Below are 19,324 nucleotides of genomic sequence, written 5' to 3' on the forward strand. Positions count from 1 at the left end.
GCAGATTTCTCCCTCACTGCCAACAGAAGGTGTGAACTCTGCTGACATAAGGAAGAAATTGAGCTGTTCAGAGAAAGCAAAATCATGCCCTAAGAATCTTCATAAAGTAAGTAAAACCAACTGGCTTAAAAAAGAGAAACCTTCAACTAGAAAATTAAACTTCAGGAAAAAGGTAGAAATTATTCTAGGAAGCTCTTTGATAGCAAAGACTTTGTTTACCACAGTTTTGCCTCAGCCATATTTCACAGCAAAGTGCTCAGTATACAGTTTCTACATTTGTTAAAAGTATGAATGACTGGAAAAAAAAAAAAGAATTCTTAGTGCGTAGCCCTGTCCCCAAAAGGAATCAGGCCTCTCCAGTGCTTTCGTGGGTTCTAGAAGTCAGTCTGGCAGCTGGCAATGTCATCTTTGAGGCTGCTGGAGCTTCATGACATGTCATGTTCATCTGATTCATGTGAGCTTTTACTCAGAAGTATAAATAAATCAAGGCACCTTAAAAACAAACACATGCCACCTGTTTGGGTTAAGTTGTTACGGTAATTCCCCAATTTGAATTTTTTTTTTTCTGGTTAGCCCTCCTCTGATCAAGAACGTCTTACAGGTTATCTTGTGGTGGGAGATGGGGTATATTTTTATGAAGCTATCACGGAGGGCACGGACTTTGTTATTATGTTGTATTTATAATAAGTCTCATTTTTCTATTTAATTTTATAATTCTATTTTTTTTCTCAAGGGTAAAAAAATGTCCATGATCATTAAAATGTTTTTGCTTCATGTTTCATATTTAGAGGAGACAGCAAGAGCAAGTTGCAGAGAAGGGGCTTACCTGGCCTATGGCCTATGGAAAAGGCAGACAGAAATCTCCTTCCTGCTGTTTGAGGTCCATTGCCTGTGGTGAGGTGAGCTAACGCTCTAATTCTGATTCTACCACTCAGCACCTACGCAACTTCACAAGTTTCTGACTCAGTCTGCGAATATGCAGCTTTTAACAGAACTTGGCCTTCTTCACAGCATTGTTGTGGGGTTCTACACTAAAGCTCAGGACTTGTGGCAACCTCTCACACCTACTGGCTATTCTTAGCTGGTCCTCTAACATCTTCTGACAGCAACAATGGAAGGCTGGATGTTAGCCAGCCGTGGTCAGCTTTCTTTGTCACTGGCCATCACGCTCCATTACCTGTTACTTGTAAGAGACGGACAACACAACTCAGCACACACGCATGAATATGGCGTGTGTGTACACAGAGAAACAGTGTGCTTATGTTTACTGAGTCTGACCCATGTGACTTTTTCTATGGAACCCTGTCCACTTCATTTTTAAATAATGGTGATTCCAAACCACTGAACTGACAGTAACCTAATGGCAAGTTTGAAACAAGGTTTTGTTTTTGTTTATTAAAAAAAAAAAAAAAAAAAAACCAATGCTTGAATTGTATCACTTGATCTTCCTTTAGCTTTTTTTTTTTTCCCCTAAAAATCTGGTACAAATTATTTACTCACTTATTTTTGAGAAAGGGTCTTGCTCTTGTGGGCATGTGCACACACACATTTTTCTAAGCTGCCTTTCTCTCCAATCCAGTAACAACTGTCCTGTTTATATGTTACTTTGACAACAACTGTTCATTTATTTTCCAGTAACAACTGTCCTGTTTATATGTTACTTTGACAACAACTGTTCATTTATTTTCCAGAAAGGGTCTTGCTGCTGTGGGCGTGTACACACACACACACACACACACACACACACAGTGAAGGACAGACTACCAAACAAAAATGACACGATTTTCTCAGAGCCTAAATTCTGTCATAAATTCTTAGGTCCTAATCATTACATGGCCACATTGTGCCATTTACATAAATGAAGGAAGTGGACATCTAAATGACGTGATCCGATGCTTCAGTTATTCAGTTGTGTGTGTATTCCCACCTATGTTCGTAATATGCTATCATACAATGTTACAGCACCAATAATCATCCTGGCCCCAGGAGAAAGGAAGTACTCAAATATTTTGGCCACGGAGGTCCCTGCTCGGTACACATGTATACATACACACACACACTCACACACCTTCAATTTCTGTTGAATCTCAGGAAGAATTTATTTATTCACTTTTGCCCACCATGTCCTGGATATCTATCTACCCCAGGCTCTTAGGATGGAGCCATGAAAAATAAAGATAGTCTTTACCCTGTATGGGACAAACGTTTTAATTCAATCTGGGTGAAATGGCCAGACATCCATCTTTTTTTTTTTTCCTAGTAAAGCTTAAGGTACAGATATACTTAGAGAGAGACTTAGAGACTTAGAGTTATTTAAACGTAAGTAAAAAAGTAGGCTTGGGGTCTCTCTAAAGCCCTCACTGCTTGGTTAGTTGAGTTGTGCAAACTTCTCGCCAGTCCTGCCTGATGGCAACAGCTCCTGGTGATGAGTTCTGCTTCGTCATCTAGTACAAAACTCACATATTGTTCGAGGAGAATGCGAACTGATTTTTCCTTTGGAGTCGCAGGAGCTTAAGATTCAGGCCGAATGCTCCCTGACAATACTGGGAGATACTAGAAAATGAGCAAGTAAAAATATGTTTGGTTGCCAAGGAGGGGCATGCAAGCAGAAAGGGGAGGAAGGGTGGGATTGGGAGGGAAGGAGGGAGGGGCTTATGGGGGGGTACAAAATGAATAAAGTGTAATTAATAATAATAATAATATTTAAAAAAAGAGTTTTTGGTTCTCAAAAATCATCTTATATTGACTCTCCTGTAACACAGCCCAGCTCTCTGCTCAAGAAAACCTTGTCTCACCTGATGAGGGGCACACCAATGCCACCATGTACCTCCTGTGCTACTTTTCTCAAGTGTAGCAACTCTCTGGATAGGGTGTCAATTTCTTCCCATAGCTGTCTATTTAAACTGAAGGCAAACACAGTCGAGTCTGCCACGCGGAACTACAGATCCACAATATTGCTAAATTAGGGTTTCTTTACGTTGCTTTAAAAGAAGCCATCACATCAAACCATCTGCTTATGCGGATGACTTGTCAATCACAGTGAGCCCACTAAGAGTAACAGCAGAACTGGGAGGAGCACCCACGCCTCACGTATGTGCAAACCAAGCCTCCTGAAATATAAGTGTATTGCTGTCAACGTCACATGTGTTTGGCTTTTGACAAAAGGCTTCTTTTCCACAAACTGCCCGGAGTTCGGTTTCCATTTCTTTCTCAAAGAATTCATCCTACCTTAAAAGTCTTGAGAACCTCTTGAGAGTTTTTGGGCTGGGAGTAAGGCTTGGGTGTCAGCATAGGCACTGCACTCGCAGTGACGGTTTTGCTTGGAGACCCACTGCCTGCCGCCGCGCTGGCGTCTGGGACACTGGTACGAGCGATGGTGGTTTCCACCGTGGCAGTGAACTTGGGTGGAGGCAGTGACTGCTGCCGCAAGTATTTCATGGGGCTGGGGTCGTTTGGGAAGGAGGATGAGTTTGGCTCTGTTGAATGGCTTCTTTCCAGGATTTTTGGCATCTCCAAGCGTTCGAGCACGGCCTCACTGATGGTGAACCTCTCGATGTACTGCTGGAGGATGCCCTCGGCCTCCTCCTGGGAGCGCGCGTTCTTATATGCCTCATGCAGCTCCCTCTCCCTCCGCTCTCTGCAGGGTGGGACAAAGGAAGAAGAGCAATAAATAGCCGGGAAAGTGCAAAGGCTCCCACCAAGGTAGAATAAAACCAAACTATAAATGGTAGCATTGGAGCCTGGGTGGTAGCACGGCTTAGAAAAAAAGCATGTCTAGATACTACTGCACACTAACAACAGAAAGACCCACTTTTCTTGAACAATTTCTCTGTAAGTTTTGATGCTTTTCCTTCGTTCGCTTGTCCCATCTTCTCCGGACATTAGCTTCTCCATTTTTTTCCTTTCTTCCTCTTTCTTGATTAAGTCCTGAGAAGCACTTCTTCTACGGCTCTTCCAACGAGCCAGGTCCTGGGGGGAGGGAGAGATACCATGTTCTTTCTCAGCCTGCACAGAATTCCCTTTCTGTGACTCACGGACCTGTAAGCACTAAGACTCTATGCCGGGACACTTCCCACACAATCCCATGGTGCTCTGGTTGGAACAAGGATGCCCAGAAGGCAGGGAAAGAAACAGGTACCTGTACACCATCATTAGCAGGGCAGCAATTTACCGAAACACTGAGGCGTGATACGAGATCACAGTTCAAGGTGTTTGTCAAATTTGAGAGACCGTCTTACAAGATAATCATAGAAAACTTTTTTTTTTTTTCTATTTCCACCTCTGCGTTGGAAATAGATATCCTGGTAACGAAATGGTAGGGACAAATATACAATTTTCTCTTTGATGGGAGTAAAGGCAGAAAAAAAATGTGGCTTTGGAGTCGGGTCTTAGAGATCTCCACTGATCAAGTATGTGAATTCCTCTGATCCTCTGGACAGCATCGGGACCTGCCCTACAGGTAGTTATGGAGCGGCTTCTGGAATGTCAGCGGGATGAGCCCAGCCCTATTTTGCTCATGCATTGTCTGTGTTTCTTAGCCTCTCTGAAATCATTTTTATATTCTCTAAAATGGGGATGGTTGTTCCAACTCTGCTTACAAGTCTTGGAGCTAAATGTGAGAACACACTTGGGTGCTAGGCACACTGACATATTATCATTTCCATCATGCCGACTTTGGAGACATCAACTTTTTGACTAATGGTGGAGTCAGGTTTGCAATACTGACCTCTCTGTTCCAGGAGGACCAAGCAAAATGATCCCCTCTCTCTGTCAACCCCAAGCTGTTCCTGCTTTAGCTCTTTTCGCTCAGCACAAAACCTCCGAGCTCTCACCAGCCTCTGGTGTCTTCCTTTCCTGGGTTGCATCTTGCCTCTCTACTCAACTAGCTATGGAAATTTGGGCCAGGGCTCATCTGTGGATGCTGGAAGATAACCATTGCTGGTACACTGAGCTACTAAACAGATTGGATGAATTACCCAGAGCATTTAGAACCATGCCTGCTACTGGTACAATTAACGCTGACAGCTGCAGTCATCATCGTCATCTATCAGTCCCAAATCTAGAATATTAAAAGGCAGCACACCACAGCTCTGTGCCCATGCTAATTGCCTGCCTCCTATCCTTTCTCTTTGTGACCAAGCTTTGGTCCAGAGTACCTGCTGATACACACACAGTTTCTCCTCTCTCCGCGTTCCTGCGGACCTCTCCTCTAATCTTCCCACCGGTGAGGTCTCAGGCGGCCCTCCCCAGGATGGCTTTGAAGTCCAAGTCCACCCTCCCAGCCGGGTGGTCCGCTGAGTCCTTCCCCACTGCCCGCGGCCTTGGCCAGAACTCACATCTTGCCATTTGTCGTCCTCTTCCCTCAGCTGGTTATTTATCAGCTGCAGCTGCTCCTGGCGGGCCCTGCTGTGCGGCAGCACCGCTGCCTCCTCCTCACACCGCATGTCAAACATGCTCGTGCTCCTGACCGGGAGAGAGCAAAAACAAAAAGCAAGCTGGATGAGCGCGGGCGGCGGGCTCCTTTCGCCACTGCGCGCCGCCGCCTGGGGGCGCTGCGGGACTGAGAGCCGCCTCTTCGCTCCGCAGCGGGAAGCAGCCACCAGCAGCACAGCCAAGAGGGGATGTCTTTGTCTTCATTGATAGCCCTGAATTGGGCAGCTTTCTAGAAAGGTGCCCCCAAAGAGGGCTAGGAGGAAGTATCTGAAGACCCGCACTCCTCTCATTCAAAGGTATATAGAATTTAAGGTGTGTGTGTGTGTGTGTGTGTTTTGGTTTATTTTTGTCAGGATGCCCCTGCATTTACTTGAAAAGAGAACGGGTGGGCAATGAAGAGCAGCAAACCTTTGGGCTGTGCTGCAGTTGATAAACTCTGTAGGAGCTTATTAAGACCACGGAGCCATTTCTGTGATGCTCACACAGACCTGTTAAGAGCAAGCATTGAAGCAGCGGGGTGACACAGTAAGTAAGAGACCAAGCAAAACCGCCCCCCCCCAAAAAAAACAAAAACAAAACAAAGACTAGCTCTGAGACCAAATGGGTCACATGGGTCATGTACTCAAAAAAGTTAAGTAATGGAGAAAACTTCCAAGTCTCTGAGGTGTAGAAAATGGTGCTAATCCATTTTTGAAGCCAGCTTAACATCACCCCCCCCCCACCCCCCCCCCCCCAAAGAAAGCAAAGTGTTTGGAAACCAACTCATTCTAGACATCATCAGTGCTGTGCAAGCAGCATCAACACTGTTGGCTGAATCCGCGTGAGCAGCTGGGCTCTTCACCCCTTTCTCCAGGTGCTGGGCATTTAAAGTCTAATCTGAGATCTAAAACTCAAGACTATCTTCCTTCAGAGTATTCTAAGAACCCAACTTTGGGGACTTTTAAATTTCTTTATGTATTTATTTTTATTTACACCCGAGGCTTCTGTTGCCTCCCTGGCTGGTAGTGTTGACTTCGGCAGCTTGTCCTCTAGAAAACTAAACCTCCTCCTTCAAGGAGATAAGGGCTGAGCTCTCTTCATCTAGTTTTATACTGCCTATTAACATTAAGAAAGGGTTGAAATTTTACAGTGCTAAGTAGAAAAATTTACCCCTCTTTTTTTTCCCCCCATATAAGTAGGTCTTCTAGAAATAGATGGAAACTCATACTTTCTTTTCCTATAGTTAAAGTGGGTGGATCTTACCTTTAAAAATACCTACGTTATTTTTTTTTTTAAGTCAAATTACGATTGCCTTAAGGCCTATTCACATCTCTGAGAGGAGTACCTCAGAGGCCAGATAACAGGTTGTGGAGGGAGACAGGGTCCCTGTGAGTCCTGAAGGGCAGAATTCTGGGCTGGGCATAATAGGTAGCTTAGAACAGTGACTTTGGCAGAGGTGGGAAGGAAGTTGCAGGCCTCTCCACCATGTGAATGGAGGGAATACGGCCACCTCCGCCTTGATTTACCACCTCTGTTTGTGAAGTTCCAATCTCCCCCAGCTGAAATGAGGCCAAAGGCCAAATAATTAAGTGGGGCTCATTTGCCTCTCCTATCCTAGGAAGTAGTAACCACCCCTCCCCCATCCCCACAAGGATTTTTGTGTTTTTAAAATATCAAAAAGGGAGGAAAAAGAAGAAAAAAAGAATGAGAAAAGGAGCCACAAAACCATGACTTTTTGTCACTTATTTGAAAAGGGAGGTGACTGAAAAAATTGGGAATTGACAATGAAAAATAGAAATTGAGCCTTATCACCATCTAGAAACTGTTCCGTTTAGAGGTAGAACTTTGCATCTGATGAAGAAGGGTGGGTCTGGGTGTGGGATGGGGCAGAGCTGGGGTGGGGTCCTGGAGGAACCCAGGTGCCAGAATACTAACGTGACCTGTACTATACCTGCCCTCAGAGCCAGTGCTCATGGGCTGGATTGTCAGAACACAGGTTGATGTCTGGAGAGCCCAGGACTCAGTTGGAAGCAAGCTAACATTCTTGAGAGATGGGAGTAAGCCTGGAAATAGTTTCCAAGGACAGTCGGAGGCAAGAAAATTCAAAATAAAATGCCCGTGGCGCTCCCAAGATGCAGGCTCCTTGGCAGAGGCATGGTGGGAGAGGAGAAATAGCTGAGAGAATGTGAAATTAAGCTTACAGGGATGTTCTTGATTGGGCAGGAGGTGGAGATTTCACTATCTCTATGGTGCGTCTACTCTGACTTATATTTGATCAGGACCCTTGGTCTTTTGATTGGGCTGTATCTTAAGAATGTGTCATTAGGTGTAGTTTATGTTAAAGATTTTGGGAAAGAAAGAGAGGAAAGAAACTAAATAAACACTATACGCCTCTATTTAAAAAAAATAATTTAGTACCGCCTTGTGATTCTATTTTCTCCACATGACTTAAATGTCCACAGTGTCTACTCTAACCAGTTAATTTGGCACTTTTGTATATCTCAAATAAAACCTCTAGACAAGGTTTTATTCCTTGACCTCTCCTTGCTCCACAGGGACAGTTTTCTATAAAGGCCGGGGACCTGAGCCCTGTCTCTTTAAACAGTCCCTAACTTTTTCTGTGGCTGAGGTTCCAGAGGCAACTAGAGGCAAGATCTAAAAATCTTTTGAATGTAGCTTCCTGTCCCCTTTCAGGCTTTCCCCAAGATCTACTTTGGGCAAACTGCACCGCAGCTGTGGAGAAGCTGTGTGTCACTGAGGGGTAAATCTATCCCATCACAATGTTGCTGCTCACCAGATCACAGCAGTGTTTTGCCTGTCAATCTCATATCCTCCTTCTGTCAGGGATGTGAAGTATTGCCACTTCGGGGTTTGAGAGCAATAACCAGGACTCAGTGTTACAGTCTGCTTAGCTCCGTGCAGTCAGTCAAGCACAGGCTGAATTGCGTCTCAGGGGCTGGAGGTTCTGTCTCCTAGATAACTAACTAGGTCTAGAATGCCTATCAGAACTTGGGAATGGAATCTGACTACACAGAGCTAAGGTTCTAAACTAGGCCGACACCCTCAACACAAACATGGGAAAAGCATGATGTGAAAACAGTTTTGTTTTTTAATAAAGCTCCCTTCTCTGCCTAAATATCATTATAGTTGTCATCAGTAGAAATGACATAGGTGGGTTCTACACCTTGAGTGAAGCTCCTCTCTGTGATGTGGGACTTGGCTGACAACAGGCGGCATTCACCCTTCCGGTGATGAATGACCATTAAGTCCTTTTCCTTAGAAGACCAATCATTCAGACCCGAGAATATTATTCTGAAAAACCTTCGGCCTTGTATATCAAGTGTAGGATGAACTGCTTAGAGGAAAGCCAGTTTTAGAACAGAGTTTGTAAGGTCACAGATGGAGCGGTTAAGATTCTTCTCATACTGGGATGTGAGGTGCTGAGTGGGGAAGAGACCTCTTTGCGGGAAGAAAAGCAAGCAGCAGGCAGAGGAAACCAGGTCCGCTTTTATACCCTTGACCCCTTGCTACGTCTCGGAACTTGAACAAAACCCCAATGTTTGGGTCTTAAGCATCGCACAGTTTATATGACTTGAACCTGTTAGGAACTTGGGCTCCTGAATCTATAATTAGTGGTTTAGGATTTATTTTCTTGGCTTGGCGGGGGTGGGGGGGGGGAGGAAGGGCAACATGATTGTAGGAATGACTACTTCATTGTTTACACTAAGCCCCAGTGCATTAGGAGTTAAACTGCAAACCTCATGACAGCCCCCCTTAAAAACAAACAAACAAAACAAACTCCATAGTTCAGAAGGGGTATCAATGTCAAAATCGTAAGAGTGACTTGAGCATGCCCAGTTGTGAAAAAACGAGCAGCAAAGCCGAAGCATCAGCTAAACATCAGCATCATGCTTAAGCTGCCTTCCCATTCGCTTTCCCTGCACAGAACGCATGTTCTGCCCTGTGGCCCCACGTGCTCTGCCGTGGAGTGGGCTCACTGTGCAGCTCACTGCAGCAGCCGTTGCATGCCAATTAGTGGTAAGTACTACAAGCATGCAGTTTAGGCTAGCGATTAATGTGATCCTACGAACACCACGCCACTTACTCTGCGTCATCTGACACAGGAGTCCTTGGACCGTATCTACAAGACCAAATAGAAAATTAGAGAGAGGGCTGGCAGACAGCGGATGCAGTGACCAACCTAGAAAAACAGACTGTGGGAGAAATCAAGTCATGTGGACCAACCCTCTTCACTGGTCATGCTGAAAGAGAAACGTCATTACACAGTTACACAATTAGCAATATTCACTAGCTACTAAAAACAACAACAACAACAACAAACTCAAAGCTTTGCTATTTCCAAAGGTTTATGTTTAAATCCAGAAGAGAAATCAAATAATCTCATGCTGCCCACAAAGAAAACTCTGTTCCGTATAAACACAGGATTGGGTGTAGCCCATGATGTTTGGAAAAGGCAGCTTAAAACACAAGTATGCCACGGTTATTCGCAAACAGTTAAACTGCTCATGCCTCTGTGTTGGTGGTAATGGCTGTAACGGACATGCAACACACGCGCGCTCGCTGAGCTGTCCTGATGTGTTAATGCATTTGCATAGACAACATCAAAGACGGTTTCTACAGTCTTCTAAGAGCAAACCAGAACTTCAGCCAGAACCCCAATCAGTTCCTTCCGCCTGCATTTGACAAAGACCGCAATTCCTAGAAAACGGGTAGTCATAATCAAAACCAGACTCCGAGGCTGTCCCACAGCTGGAAAAACCAAAGTTTTTCCTGGTCTTTTCTATTCTGATCATTCGGATTTATAAGGCTGTAGCCTCTGCAATACGGTTACTTAAGGCCCAAACGTAAGGCCCAAAGGTTTGAAGGTGAGAACCTCACCACTTGGTAGCTCACCTGAATATCTGAACAGCTTCCAGGAAAGAGCAGCCCTTCAGCAAGGGTGAGAGCTTAGGGGCACTTCATTTTCTGCCCTTAAAAGGCTTCTCACTTCCGTGTTCTGAAGGCAGATAAAGAATTGCTGCCATAAGGAGAACTTACCCTGCTTCTAGCTTCCCAGAAAATCACACCTTGTCAGCCAAACAGTCTCCTGTCAGGGTGATTTCTGAACATTTCTTCCTATGATTTTAGAGAAATTACGCCAACAATGCATGAACACAAACACACAGACACACACTTATTCCTTTCTTCAACTTTCATCACTCTAGAATGTTCCATGTTCATTGATAATTTCTGTTTCATTCATAGGGAAAGCAATCACGTGTGGGTAAAACCCTAGATTTCTGTCGCAATGGCCACAAGCAAGCCAACAAAGGGGCTCCCCGCCTCTGCTGATGGAAGACTCATTGTGCTTTTCGGGGCAGGGAGTCACTTCCAGAAGGTGCTGGTTCGAGTAAGATTTCTCAGTGTGCCCCAAATGCCACTACTGCGAAGAAAGTGATGAGGGGATTCTTCACCTCCAGGAGAGAAAGCATGAGCAGCGTCATTTCTGAAGCCCGTATACCTGGGTTTTAGCTAGTAAAAAGGCCTGTTAGAATACACATATGCAAAGGCAGTGCTTGCTAAACCATCTTTGAAAGAGAAGTTATTCTTGATGGATGAATAATGGGGAAAGAGTTAACTAAGAATTGGGTGGTTTTGCGCCTCTCTTTGAATATCGAATTAGCGTTTTATTGAAGTGTGACCTAACGCGGACAGTGAACTCATGGTGCACACAGCCGTGTCCTAGCTAACACTCTTCTTATGGTGTCAGTTTCAGAACATACCTGAATTTCAATTGTTTCTTCACAGAACCAACAACAGCATTCAAGGACAGCTACACTGATAACAGACTCTCAAAAAATTCTAAGTCTCATGATGCAAAAAGTTTTTTTCTCATTGTCATCCCTCAGCAGTGGCCAGAGGAGGCCGTTGAGGCTGTTTGGGGACACTGGAGAGAACAGCAGTCTCTGAGGAGTTTCCTGTCCCTTTTCAATGTGCTCATGGATCTAAGGAGTTTCCTTTTAGACTGGTTAGTTTTAAAAGAGCAAATATAAGTAAAACTGATTTTGCCAATGAGAGGAAGATAATTAGCACTTGGTTTCAAGGGGTATGTTTAGTTATCCAACAGGTCTGTTTTCTCTCTCTCTGAGATCCTTAAATGCAAAGTAGAAGAGCCAGTAGGTTGTAGGATACATAGCTGATAACTGTGACAGCGTTGGAATGAGCAACCTACCAGAAAAGTTGATGAACAAAGTCCCAATCTGAGGCCTGCGGTATCTGGAAGGGTAACGGAAGCAGGTCATATTCAACCTCGGGCGCTAACAGAGCATCTTCGAATACACGTTATCCAGTGGCAGATTGGAGGGAGAATTTTGGTTTCTTTAAAAGCCGTTATGTGAATATAGTTTTATTTTAATCCCAGGTGTAAGATATGAGGCTGCTTCAGATTGTCCATAGCAGCTAACTATGATTTGTCTCATGCCCTGGCAGGGGCACAATTCTACCAGCTGAAGATAATTTACATTTAGAATTCTGGGGTGCTCTGGAGAGGGTGTAAAAATGCCAGAGCCCTGAGAGAGGCAGGCTGCCGCTTTTGCTTGTTGCTAATTGCTTTTGTTCTTTGCTGGATTGTTGATGGCTAATTGGAGATATCCTGCCAATGAAGATTGGACTTGCCCCAAAGAACTGGATGCCCCTAATCAGCAGGAAGTAGTCCAAAGAGATCTGCACTCCTTTCCCCCTCTATCGTTCTTTCTCTCCTATCTAGTGTCGGGGGGCTGGAAGGAATAGGGGTGGTGTAGGGAGGTAGGAAAAAAAGAACCCAAAAAGTAGCCATGAGGACTAGCTACAGTGAATCCCTATATACTGAACTAATTTGAAGTGAGAGTAGAAAATGGATTTACCATTCATTTAGGATGAGCACTCAGCCTTGTGTTTTGCACATAGTAATTACTCAGTAAACATTTGTTAACAGGAAACACAGATTCTCAGAGTGTGTGTTGCCTCCATCAGGAAGCATGTCATGGGCAGGAAGATGCCTCAGCAGGTAAAGGGGGTTACCACCAAACCTGATGACCTGAGGTTTTCATAACTCATATGGTAGAAGAAAAGGTCTAACTCCTACAGGCTGCTCTTTGACCTTTACTGGCATGTGGCCATTCTCTCCCCCCCCTTTTTTTTCCTCCTTCCCTCTCTATCTCTCTCTCTCTCATACACACATACACCAAACAATTTAAAAAGTTAATGGCCCTCTCCATTTACACTAACAACTCATCCTAATATGAACTGCAAATGAGCGGCAGATAGAAAGAGGTAGGAATTCGGCCCAGCTTTTGTGACGCCTCTTGTGACGTGTGTAGGCAATACCTTGACGGGGAACAGTAGTTTTTTCCACTCAGAGCTAAGTTTCAAGTCTTGGTGCTTTAATTCTGGGCTGTGTACTGAAGTTGGGTTTCTCGACTGCAAAGGTTGTGTGTGGCAAACAGGAAGGCACCCCAAATGCTTGCAGTGTCCATCCTATAGGCCCTGTCTCCTTCCTTTCACTCTGGTTTACTCTACACAGCCCACGGATCCAGAGTAAAGCAGGAGGTTGGGGCATCTGGAAGATGAGTTGACAATGGAAGACAAGGTTGAGCACTCAGTCCCCTTTTCCTTAACCAGCCTCAACCTGGGAACCAGATGGGATTCGATCACTTAAGTTTTCCCCCTTTTGTGAAATGAGCAAATATCTACTCTCAACCTACCTGTGATTTCCCCAGAGGTGAGCTAGAGAGGGAGCAGACACACACTGGAGGGGATATAGCATACCATAGCCTATGGCTCTTGTCCCTGAGCCTAGGCATCAGGGTAATAGAGTTCTACTATTGTTATTATCCAGAATGACCAAACGGTCAAACTCAGCTGATAAAGATGGCTAGGGTACTAATTTTAAAAATTCTGGGATTAGTTAATGCTCTTCCTAGCCCCCACTATGCCCCTGTCTCAGTGCCATCATCACAGGGCTTTCAAGAAGCAGAATGCTAGTACTTTCTGTTTCACAGTCACCTTAAGAGATAGGCAAAGCACATCTCTCTCATCACCCAACATTGGATACGTATCCTACACTTAAAAAACATGTATCATTAATCAGCAACCACAGCTTCCACACATAGGACCCTGAAATGGCAGGATCTTAAATCAAGTCAGGAAGTGGGATAGAAATCCTGCCACCAGAGGGCAGTGAAGTTGGCTAATGTTGGAAAACTTCCCAAGTTTTAGAAATGTCATTTGTCTTCTTTGGCCTGAAATCCATAAAATTGAGTAGGTTGGAAAGAAGTCTGACTCCTTTGCCGAAGGCTCCTCTGTGATCCAGGAAGAAAGAAGCATCTTTCATTTTTTTCCCACGGGGTGAAGATCAGAGAGAATGGTTAATGGGTAAACTCATTATTGAACTACTCTTTTCATACCTGCTTACATGCAAAGGAGAGAAACAGCCTGTATTGATGGGGCCAGTGTCAATCATTCCATTTCTTTTAGCAGAAGCAGGTAAGTGGCTTTGATATACCATGAAGCATTAGTAATACACTCAAAGCATGTGCCAAGGCCCTGACTGGAAAACTAAAGTCACAAGGGCACCAGATAACCTGACCTCTGATCATTCCTGGGTATACCCCTGGCAGATTCTTACACTTCCTGCTGCTTTACACAAGAAACTGATTTGGATCTGGGATATCTAGGGAACATCCCAGTTCTCCTGGTCATCATACTATCTTTTCATCAATCAGCCATCTTGTTCTGGACTTTCAGTCCACAGCCACTACAGGAAGGAGCTGTTTTCTTCTCCAACTTTACTTCTGTTCCCAAAGGCTCCTACTCAAGAGGCCAGAGGAATGCTCTAGGGAAACATTTGCTCCAACCAGTTAAAGACCATTTACTACCAAAGGACTTTAGTAGTGTCACTCACTGACAATCAAGGCAGAAGCGCATGGAGATGAGCAGCTGCGTAGGAAATCCCCCTTTTAATTCGGCGAGGCCTCTGACACACAGCTGGGACTTGGAAATGGCTCCTGTTCTGCTTTTCACAGTTGGTGAGGAGGGAATCAGGCCAGTCCCCATCTGCATGCAAAGGCTAAAATCTCCATCAGAGTGGGGTCCCGAAGCACAAAACTCTGATCCTATGGGGAGCACATCCCTTTAAGAGACTTTACTCCCCCTGACTCGGTCAGCAAAGGGCACACAGGATGCTCAGTTCTTATCTAAGCACACACCAGCCACACAGAGCAGAGGCAGTACAACATGTATTGCAGGCAGGAGGCTCACAGGGGTCTGCTGCATTCCTCTGGTCCTTTTACTCTTGGCAGCATCTCGGGCTGTTTTTCAATAATTTCTTCGTTTTGTTCTCTGCCATCCTGTGGCAGCTGTGTGGGTGTAACTAGAGCCAGAGAGGACAGTTTTGCTACGGGGGAGAAAGACCTCACCAAAAGCCTGCTTGCCTGTTAGCCATCACCTCCTAGGAAGCAGGACTCGTGGTACCTCACCTTCCTCTGTCTTTGGGTTGTCACTTTGAATGCAGACCTGCTCTTCCTGAGACTCCAGCTCTGGCGCCAGCCATGGGGCCTTTTTGAGACAATCATCTGTGCCAGTATGTGCTATCCTAGTGTTAATCAGGTAGCATGGGTGGCAGGAGGCAAGAGGGAGAGAGTTATGAAAGGAAGCTGAAAGACTAAGAAAGAACCTCAGCTCTCATCCATGGGCCAGTTAGGATGGTAGAATGTAAGTTCTCCAAAGGCCTGAAACACACCAACAGGGCCTGGTGTGACCTAGTCACTGCAGACTGAGTGATAGCCCATGCACATGAAAAGGACTCAAGGCTGCGCTTCTCATGAGTTTCCTGCCTCATGCTTGTCTCAGACTCTGAAGCCCTGAAGCCTCACCATGTGTTCCGAACACATTTATATGTACAGCTTTTCCTCTTTTATGGTATCAACCAGTCTGGAGCTCAACAGACTGCCCTAAAGGTCAAGGTCATGGACCACCGCCCACCATCTTTGGCTCTCAAGGACAGAGTATTGGAGGAATGCCGTGCTTTCTTTCCCCACGAAGAACTTCATACGGCGGGTGGGATGGAGGCTCGAGGACAAGCAGGATACATAGAAATGCTCTACTTCTGCCTAAGAGAAGGGAGACCAGATGATGGACCCAGCTCCCTGGAATAGGGCTCCGGATAGATGGCTTCCATGGAAGAGGGGGTTGGCACAGGCTAATGAGATGCATCCCTAGTCTGAGCAGTGATGGCTCCAAGAAATCCTGACTAGAGAGACTCAAGAGTAATCTCGTTCCAGTCGTGATTCGCTGGAGGCTTTGAAAGCTGAGGGGAAAGGGGAACCCCCTTTTATGGGTCTACTTAGATGTCCAAAACCGAGTTTATGATGCTCACGGGTACCTCATAACTATGGGACAGGAGAGGGGGGTGTTATTACAAGAGCTGAGTTTTGTGTGTTTAGAAGACATATGAGTGGTAACTTATGACATTCCATCTTACTCTTTCAGGTGGTTCAAACAAAAGATGGCGCTCAGTGGTTAGGCCAAAAGAGATGTCTGTGGAGATAACAAGCCTTCTTAGGCACTCTTCCCACGACAACAGACTGGAAATAGACACCTGCCATTTACCCCCCACCACCACACACACATACATGCTTCCCCAGATGAACCCCAACACTGTTTTTCTGCTGTCCTCTGCAAGAGTCTATCAAATTTCTGTCATCTCTAGAGGTTTGTGTAATGTCCTCAGACTCTGGGTGTTTTATTGGTTGGTTGCCTTTTGTTTTATTTTATTTTAGTTTGGTTTTGAGGCTGGGGATCTAGCGCATGCTCAGCCTGTGCTCCGCCACAGCCAACTTCAAAAGCAGCTTCTGACGCCCATGCACACCTCCTTGCACAGGAGGCAAAAATACCTGCAGTCGTTCTGTGGGCCAAGCATTTGGTCTTCCTTTAAGCCAAAAGTAGCAGTAGAGGGAGGTGACACAGAGGACGTTTGGCTCTGGCTGCTGTGACTGACAACCTCCGCATCGTCCCTAGGCCCCATCTTGCCAATGCTGAGCCGCTTCCAAGTCTGTTGGTCTATCTCTGTCACAGGCCCAAAGTGCACAAACTTTTGCCTGGGGCTGGATGCTTTCTTATAGGCCCTTGCTTTACGGCTGGCAAAGTCATCCCGAATGGCAATTTCTGCATTGATTTCTGGTGAGGGCTCAGGGGCACAGGTGTTCTGAGCATCTCCATCCCTGGTCAAAACCAGAAGTCAGTTCCAGGGGATTCCAAGGCAAGTACAAATCAAGAGGAGGTTGAAAAGACACTAGATATGAGAAAAACACTACCACTGCGAGAACACATGGGCTTCCCATCAACCACTCAAATGAAGAAATGATCACTGTTCTTGCCTTGGTGAATAGTGCTTTGAATTTCTATTGCTTTCATCAATTCCAACACCAAAGTTGATAGCATAAGAAAATGGTAGGCGCACTGAAATGGTTAGCTATGCAAAAATCAAGTTGAAATTCTTTATAGTAAGCAAGTTAGGAACATAAATAACCACTTGCAGAAAGTCAGCTGGGTAAAAAGAAGTTTTCTGCTAATGTGGCTTTTAGTATTAAGGCTTTCTCTCTCAGAACGTGCTCACTTCGAGACGCTCTGTGTTTTGAGAGATACTCTCCCCAGCCATCGAGATAGAAAATGAAACATTCGATTCTCTGAATGTTAAATCCTACCACCCTTAAACCATGACACACCTCGCCTTTTCTGACACTTTCAATCTCTCCCATGTCTCCAGGTCGGCTTCTGTAATACCGGAGAGTTTGATGAAGCTTGGAGCCTCACGGTGAGAGGTACATCTGCGCTGAATTCTCCTCTGGGCCAGGTCATCCTTCTGAAGATCTGGTGCCTTCCTAAAATTTGATTCCACTGGTTCACTCTCCTGAGTTCGCATGACACGGGCCGCTGTTGTGTTCGCCTCTTCTGGCTGGCCCTGATCTCTGTTGAGTTGATTCAGGCCCCCACATCATTGGAAAAGTCAAGTTCAAGGAATGGGAGCAGACAAACAGAATGTCAAACATGGAAACTCAGAGGCCAGGGGCAGAATGAAATGACAGGAACTTCCTTTCCTTCCTCAGAATCATGGGATTGGTAAGAGCGGTGGACACCCTTGCAGGATGGGACCTGGGGTCTTGCACATGCTACTGCTGAGTTACATCTCTAGCCCTCTGTGCTACCCTTTTAATACTGTAATAAGGGAGGTTTTTCTTTTTCTTCCATGGAGGACAGTCTCTAGCTTATCTAGGAAGGAAAGCCAGGGCTGGCTGAAAGACACACTGCTGAGAATGGTAATGAGGTCTCAGTTCAACAGTAAAGATGCCCAATTCCCACACTATTCAAGTCACTATAATGAATCTGAGTTTCCTGATTGAATCTCTCAGCGCTCCCCCACCCCCTTAGGATGCTTTTTACTGCATGAGTAAATGTCAGTAATGAGCTTGGCATGATCCAAACTCAAGGATTATCTTGGAGATAGCTGAAACACGGTTCAGATGTGAAATACCTCAATTGTGAACCCCCAGTGGCCAAAGAGTACATTTACATGGATTCTGAACAGAAAGCTCAACGTTCAGTCCCACTCTCTGTTTCATAGCATTAATCTTGGAAAGCCACTGTATGCATAAGCCACAGAGAGTAGGTGGGCATTCTTTTCTCTGGGTATTAATTATTGACCTTTATGGATGCTGAATTGATAGCCCAGTTGTTCTGCTAACTTAAGTGCAGGCTAACAAATGTAATTAAAACTAAGGCTATGTCAGCCATAAACATTCTACCACATTAAAAGTGTGTGTTTGCCAAGCATAATAGTACACATCTACCTGTAATGCTGGCATTTGGAAGATAGAGACAGGAGGAGCAGGAGTTCAAGGCCAGCCTCAGCTTGCAAGTTCCAGGTCTGCCTGGGCTACATAAAACCCAAAGTAAAGCAGAACACAGATAACAACAAATGCTAACTGTTTACTATGTTCAATAATTTTGCCTGAAGATTGACTTTTGCTTGTTTGTTTTTGAGACAGGGTTTTTTTGTGTAGGCTAGGATGCCTGTAAAGATTGATTTTTTAACTCAATGAAGTGTAAGAGAGATAATGATATTCTTAGTTCCACATTCTTCAACTCTCTAAGATGATGGGCAGGAAAATAGTGTAGATGTGAACTCCGATTTTGATATAAGAAAAACCTACAAGTCGATACACTTGGCAGGGTGAAATCCTGTAAGTAGACACCTTGACTGTTGCCGTACCTCTCTTCATACAAAAATCACTGTTCAAATCCCACATGACGACAGTCTTTCTTCCTCAGTTCATGCCAACATGTATGAGCTGAGCACCTCTGAGTTAAAATGCTTTAGATCACCAGTGCCTGGGAATTTTTTAAATTTTAGAATATTTTGCACATATATAATTAAATACTTTGGGGATGAGAATCAAGTCTAAACATCCTATAGACATGGCCTAAAGGTGATTTGTATACAGTATTTTTAGTGCACCTGCATTTTGACTGTGACCTGTCAGATGAGGTCAGGTGTGGGATTTTCCGAGTGTAGTATGATGTCAGTCCTTAAATGTTTTTGGATTTTGGACCATTTGAACTAAAACAATGGGAGAAAAACGGGAGTGAGAAATTCACTTGAGAATGATTTCAGTGATAGTACACATGGAAGTGCCTCATGTGTCTGAAAAGGTGTCTGTGCATCGATCGTGTGATGCGTGTATTTGAATGTGTGAATGCATTTGTTCATGTGCTATGACATGCATGTGTGGGTCAGAGGACGACTTCAGTGTTTGAACCTCACCTTCTCCCTTGTTTGAGAAAGGCTTTCTCTGATTTACTGCTATAAGCCAGGCTA

At 44.8% G+C, this 19,324-nt stretch overlaps 1 protein-coding gene across 1 annotated transcript in view; it reads right to left on the bottom strand.

The window, feature by feature from the left end:
- Positions 1-19,324, bottom strand: part of Limch1 (LIM and calponin homology domains 1) — a 304,476-nt gene that overhangs the window by 42,468 nt on the left and 242,684 nt on the right. Inside the window, exons 11-18 of the mRNA XM_055629181.1 lie at positions 17,175-17,417; positions 16,344-16,670; positions 14,928-15,043; positions 14,710-14,821; positions 9,518-9,553; positions 5,337-5,463; positions 3,812-3,969; positions 3,229-3,637 (exon numbers count right to left, since the gene is read on the bottom strand). Coding sequence (XP_055485156.1) covers positions 3,229-3,637; positions 3,812-3,969; positions 5,337-5,463; positions 9,518-9,553; positions 14,710-14,821; positions 14,928-15,043; positions 16,344-16,670; positions 17,175-17,417 — 1,528 coding nt within the window. The remainder of the gene's footprint in view (positions 1-3,228; positions 3,638-3,811; positions 3,970-5,336; positions 5,464-9,517; positions 9,554-14,709; positions 14,822-14,927; positions 15,044-16,343; positions 16,671-17,174; positions 17,418-19,324) is intronic.

Source organism: Psammomys obesus, unplaced genomic scaffold, assembly GCF_907164565.1.
Source record: "Psammomys obesus unplaced genomic scaffold, mPsaObe1.curated_primary_1811, whole genome shotgun sequence".
NCBI classification, from domain to species: Eukaryota; Metazoa; Chordata; class Mammalia; order Rodentia; family Muridae; genus Psammomys; species Psammomys obesus.